Source organism: Gastrolobium bilobum, unplaced genomic scaffold, assembly GCF_033153095.1.
Source record: "Gastrolobium bilobum isolate Gb01-03AN ecotype WA unplaced genomic scaffold, APGP_CSIRO_Gbil_v1 utg19981, whole genome shotgun sequence".
Classification (NCBI taxonomy): Eukaryota; Viridiplantae; Streptophyta; class Magnoliopsida; order Fabales; family Fabaceae; genus Gastrolobium; species Gastrolobium bilobum.
The window spans coordinates 2532-8797 of NW_026899934.1; the positions used below are offsets into that span (position 1 = coordinate 2532).

The window sequence follows — 6266 nt, forward strand, 5'->3', positions numbered from 1 at the left end:
TGAAACTCTTTGATACGAGTTGGAAGAGACACCGAGAGCTGAAGTTTGACAAAAGACACCGAGACTCTGTCTCTCGAAAAAATCAATGCTTCAAAGAGTTCCTCACATGGATTCATGGTCTGAATCAAATCTGGGAATGGTGGTCTCATACACCAAGGCATCTAGTACCACCGGATCCTCCAATTGCTGAGTCATCCCACGCTGCTGAAGGGGATGACATGGAGGGTTGATTATATCTCCTTGCTGACGGAGATTTTGTATATTAGTTTATTTTTCTGTTTCACATTTTTAGTTACTTTGTGTTGGTATATTTCTCTCTGATGTTTTAATGTGCGCATTATAGTTCATCCTATATGCCACTATTTGTTCCATTGTGCAGGTTTTTCTTCCTTCTTGTGGTTTAATTATTGCTGAGGACAGCAATTCTCTAAATCTGGGAATGGTAGGCTTGCACCTTAGAATTGCAATTCTTCTATCAGGGGAGATATTCTAACTCTTTTAATTTTCTTAGTTATTTTTGTAGTATTTTGTGTGCTCTTTATTTTTATTTAAAAAAAAATAAAAAAAATTTGAATTCCTGAACAAGCAATCTCATATTTGACAAAGCTGGCTTAGTACTATTGTGGATTGAATCATAAGAAGCATGATATCTGTGAAGCATTCATTCGTTTTATATAATCTGAGCATGATGATTGCTCGTTTGTATAACTGTTCTTTGGTGAATTATTCTTAGATAATGCTTGATGTGAAATTTGGAATTTAGATTCTAGCTAGACTTATAGCTGTGAGGATTGAGCCTAAACAGAAATATCTTTTTTCAGAGCGGCCTCACTGTAGTAGTTTTCTAGAACTTGAACTGTTTCTCTGGCTTGCATGCATGACTGATATGATAAAGGCACATTTATTCTTGTTAGCTTAGAGCCAAATAGCCTACCTTGAAAGAATTTCCATTGTTAAACCCCTTTGAGCTTGAGACCAATTTGTTCAAAAACCGTATGAAAGTTGCTTAACCATGTTCCATTGACACACCTTGAGAGAGATTTAAATGCTGATTCCAAGAGTTAGAATCAAGGTACTTCTCAGAAGAAAAAGTTAAGTAAATGAAAAAAAAAGAATGGTCTGAAAAATTTAAATGTAGCTCAGAAGAGAAGAGAAAACAAAAGAAATAAAAGGTAGTGAAAAAGGGAAAAGAATCCCAAAATATCAAAATGGCGGAATTGAAGAGCTGAGAAGGAATCAATGTCAAAAAAATCTTAGGATTTCAGTCTCTCCAAATTAATCAGCTTCTAACCAAAAGATTCTTACCCCCAAACCAGACCAAGTTATAACCTATCAAAGACCTTTTGATCAGTCTATGCATGGCAAATGGGTTCCTCACTTTTAGGAACTTGAGAATATGTTCAAGATCATGGAATTACTGCTACATTGATGGAATGAGTGCAGAAACCTCAGACACTGAGTTATGAGAGTGTATTTATCTGGTTAGGAATATTCAAGCTAGGATCTAAGTTCTTGATACAACTGAAGAGCTTTATTGTGAAGTTTTTACCAGGAAGTTATACATGCATAGCAGTTTGATTTCTTAAGATGTTTATGTTCATGTGTTTCTTCACAGAGTTGATCTTGTTTTTCTCTTTAATCTATTATATTGCTGAGGACAGCAACGTTCAAATCTGGGAATTGTTTGATATGCCTTCAGCATATGGGTAAATTCAAGCCAAAAAGAGGAAGATTAATTGTTAATCCTGAGTAAAAAGGCAACGTTTATTGTTGTTTTGCAGAAATTCCAAATCCAGGATTGTTCAACTGATTTTATGCTGATTTTGTAGGAAAGCATACAAAATTGGAGTCAAATGGAGATTTGCCAAAATGAAAATCCACGCTAATAGTGTGGATGTCACGCTGATGGCGTGAAGAATCAGAGACCTCCACGCTCATAGCGTGGAACTCACGCTGATGGCGTGAAACCATTCTTGCTCCCACGCTAGTGGCGTCAGCATTCAGAGGCAGCCACGCTCTTAGCGTGAAATTGACACTAAGAGCGCCAGATTGCGAAAATCACAGCCCGTGCTTTTCAAAAGGGCAATTTTGGAAGATAAAAAAGAAGATTATAAAAAGGAGACTCAGCACAGAATTAGGTATTCTGAACCTAAGGAGACCGTCGTGCATCAGAAGGAGAGCTCCGGAGAGAAACTCTTGTTCTTCTTCTTCTTCTTCTTCTTTCTCTTTTACTTTATGTTTTTATGAATATTAGATTTTTAGCCATGATTATGTTTGGCTAGTTTACTTTTTATTGTAGTTAGGGTCACAAACCCTATGTGAACCCTTGTTACGACGAATTGGTTTATTTCTACTCGTTTATATAAAGTTCTTTATCTTTACCTTGTGCGAAATTTATATTCTCTTTATTAGAATTGATCAATCTGATAGTTGAGGATAGTTTGAGGGTTAGAACCCTAGATAGGAATATTGGGATTTTCATCCTGAAAGGGGGTAGGATAACGGTTCGTATGCATGCTAGGAATAGATGTGTATTGAATTGCAGATGTTTGAATTATCGTGTTCATTGCTTAATTCTTATGAGGGGTTGCTAAGGGATTAGGATTCCAATTGAGATTAAAGGGTTAAATTGCCAAGGGATTGGAATTTAACTAATTAATTGAATATTTTTAAATCAATCCAAAGTAATAAGTGGGGATCATAAGGTGAGTGCGCTCTAGCTATACAATGCTTTTCTCATTTTTACAAATCAAATCATTCCTGTTCTTATTTTTATTCTTCATCACAGAAAAATTACAAAAACAAGTCTTTATTTCAGTTCTCAATTTCACACAAATCGACATTATTTGTCACGAACAAACCCTTTTGAATTCTTCCATCTTCAAAGGAATATTAATTGATATTCGACCTAATCCCTGTGGAGACGATACTCTACTTACTTTCTATATTACTTGTGCGATCGGTATACTTGCCGGAGAGCATCAGGCATCAAGTCTAGTTCACAAACTCAACTCAAATGTAACAAATATAGAACTGACAAAATAAAAGCAGTACATCATATATAATCAATAAACATGAGCACTTGTTTCTGCAGTTTTTCTGCTACTCACTTGGTAAGCATCTTAACATTGGTTAATATATGACTTAGAACAGGCTATCAGGTCCTCACTAATCCTTTAAGTAGAGTGGTCTGATAATTCAAACTTCCTGTATCCATGCAAAGAATGATTGTTAGAGTTGAAACAAAGGAATCAGTAGCAGGTACTAAATATAAGATATAAATCATCATGGCATGTAACATTTATACATCTTGTCAAGCAAAGAACATTTTGCCCATTTCCATCTATCTTTTAAATATAATGATATACAGAGATCTTAACATATTTATATTGAAAATTTAGAAAAATGAAAAATCCAAGAAAGAAAACCATTGAAGTATGAAACTAATTCATTTTTACAACACTCTACAAACCTAGAATTTAATGGATAAAACGAAGGACCTGAGAGTAAATCAGAGAGATCAAAACAGACTTGGAACAAGAACTTTTATATACTTCACCATAATTATGATATCAGGGAAATATATTGTAATTTCAGCTGAAAAAATGGAAAAATCTCTCCTAAGACTCTTCTGTCAATACTCAGCATACACTCAAACACCCTTTCTCCCACTCTTCTTATGCTCCCTCTCTCTCAAAGCTGTTGTAGCAGCTTTTCCCTCCAAAGGGCAGACACACTTTCTTGCCCAGACTAGGATTCTATCTTCTATGCCCCTTCCTAGAGTACACCCTAATAATGGGTGGTTTCCTAACAGGACCCTCATAGTTCACATAGTGTCACCCAAAATAATGCAAGTCACCACTTCAGAAACTAGTCAATAAGCAATTGCTACCGTGTATAAAAGGCTTACCATAAATACTCCTAATTAAAACTTCACACAAGCTATGCTCGTTGTTCAATAAATGGATCAGCCAGTATATATTACAGCATGTGTACATCAAACCTTATTCATCAATTTCATTTTGGAAGGGAGTTGGAGAGCATGCAGATGGCATGCTGAACTGTAAAAGAATGACTTATTTCTTGTGACTAAAGAGCTCCTATTGGATCGAATTTTCCAACCTATGAAGTCATTAGTTATACCTTAAAATTAAAGTACATTACACTTTAAAATATTTCACAATTGAACTATCATTTCGATAACTATGCAATTTGGAAATGAGCTGTTAGATTGAGGATCCTGATGTCCTTGAGAACTTATTTAAATTTAAGGCAACTATAGCATTTGCTATCATGCTTACTCCACCATCTTTCGGCAACATGTTCAACATATTGCTATAATTCTTTTTCTAAGCTAACTACATTGTAATAAAAGAAAATCATCAAATGCCAAAAAGAAAACAAAAAATATAAAGATTTCCAAAATTTCTCACTACCTAATATCTATTGCTTCGTTTCTATCAATCCAGTGCTTCCCCCCATTCATCATCAATTTTCTTTTCTTTTTCGCTTTCAGTCTCTTGAGACCCATTCATCATCATGCTCCCACACTGCACGACATATAAACAACAGTAAGTTAACAAGTAATCATCAAAATATTACCTGTAGCAACATAAAAAAATAAAAATAAACATAAAGTAAAGTACAGGAAACCGCAGCATTGCTTTCTTTGTCAAGTAAAACCAAGCTCTCCGTGAAATCACTGGCACATAAACCTTTCCCAGTAATTTGGATCCCAATATCCTTCATCTCTAGGCTAATGAGATCAAAGGAACGCAGGGACATCATTCTTCTATATGAGGATATGAATGGGACCAGTAAAACCTCATCAAGTGTGCTTAATCCTAATAGCTCTGTAAACCCTCTCTCTAAATCAACACAGTAAATCTTACTCCATGACTCCTCTCTGCACATCCATATGTCACATCTAGTATTTCCATACGATCGAAACGAAGAGTACTCTATTACCGAGAGCCAACCATCAATCACAGAAATGGCCAAGTTGTTGGACGATACAGTACCCAACTCCTCTGGAAGCTTCATCTCATTGAACATCTCCTTCTCCACATTGAACATCATTATACAGTTACATCCATAAGGATCACCCTCTGTGACCTTGTAGGCAAGCCAATGCACATTCCCATGAAAAATCAACTGTTTCGTGCAATGAATCACCCTTAATTCGAGATACGAAGCATCGATGACTCTCCAAGCACCATCGTTGAGGGAATACAACTCAACCTTAGGAGGAACAGCTCTGCCATTCAAATCATAACAAACCCTCACCACCTTGAAATCGTTCCTCTTGGAATCAAACCCTAACCCTAAAGCAAACGTGTAGAATTCACCCAATGTTTCGGAAGTGAAAATTGGCGTTGGGAGTTGGAGGTGTTTACGTATCAAAGGGTTCCAGAGGATGATATTATCAATGTAGTTGGAGTTGTTGTTGTCGTAGAGGCAAACGACGCCGTTTAAGGAGCCAACGAAGCTGAGGAATTTATTGCTAGGAAGGGAGAATGAGTATTGAGGATTTGAGATTATGCGGAAGGAAGAAGAACAGAGAGAGTACTGCTCCTGGTTGGAGAGGGTTAAATCGCGAATAAGGAACAGAGGGTTGTTGGAGAGAGAGTGTTGAAGGTGTGAGGAAATGAAGGTGTGGCTCTTGATCATGGTGTTCCATGTTTTGCACACTGACATGCATTTTCCGATGCCTTTGAGTGGCACGCGATGCAAGATTTCGTGCAATATGGATTCGGGAAGACACTCAAAAGTCATTGTAAGTAACAAGCAAGCAGGAAAAGATGTCGTGATACTCTGAAGTCAGTCTTGATTTTGTTTTATTTTTTATAGATGACGAATTTGGGTGCATGTGAGTGGACCCTGGTTAATAAAAGTGATAGGTGACGCTGTGGACCCTGGTTAATAAAAGTGAAATTAATATATATCATCAAGCTTGTACATATTCTAATATATTTTACTTTTAAATTTAATCACGTGACAGTGTTATTAAAAGTGAACTTGAGTTATTGGTTATATCGGTTGAGACGAAAAAATATATTAAATATGTAAGATCCGGATCCACTCACGTGAAAATTCACATGATCATATCATGTGAGAAATTATAATCATACAAAGGTGGATCAATGATAATAAAGGAGGAGAGAAAAAAAATATTAAAATAAGTAGTTACGAAATCATAACCGTTGATTTATCTTTATATGGTTGTAATCTTTTCACATAACCCTATCATTGTTTTTCCACATGAG

The 6266-nt window shown here is 36.1% G+C and overlaps 1 protein-coding gene across 2 annotated transcripts; it reads right to left on the reverse strand.

The window, feature by feature from the left end:
• Positions 1-2957: 2957 nt before the first annotated feature.
• LOC133294262 (F-box/kelch-repeat protein At3g06240-like) lies at positions 2958-5731 on the reverse strand. 2 transcript variants are annotated; one of them, XM_061492915.1, is made up of 3 exons: positions 4647-5731; positions 4437-4550; positions 2958-3207 (listed from the first exon to the last, which is right to left on the reverse strand). In XM_061492915.1, exons 1-2 carry the CDS (start codon positions 5695-5697, stop codon positions 4513-4515), a joined length of 1089 nt encoding a protein of 362 aa, XP_061348899.1. In that variant the 5' UTR covers positions 5698-5731; the 3' UTR covers positions 2958-3207; positions 4437-4512. The 2 variants fall into 2 exon arrangements, with proteins under 2 accessions (XP_061348899.1, XP_061348898.1); XM_061492914.1 differs by having other exon boundaries at positions 3188-3207; positions 4437-5731.
• Positions 5732-6266: the final 535 nt, after the last annotated feature.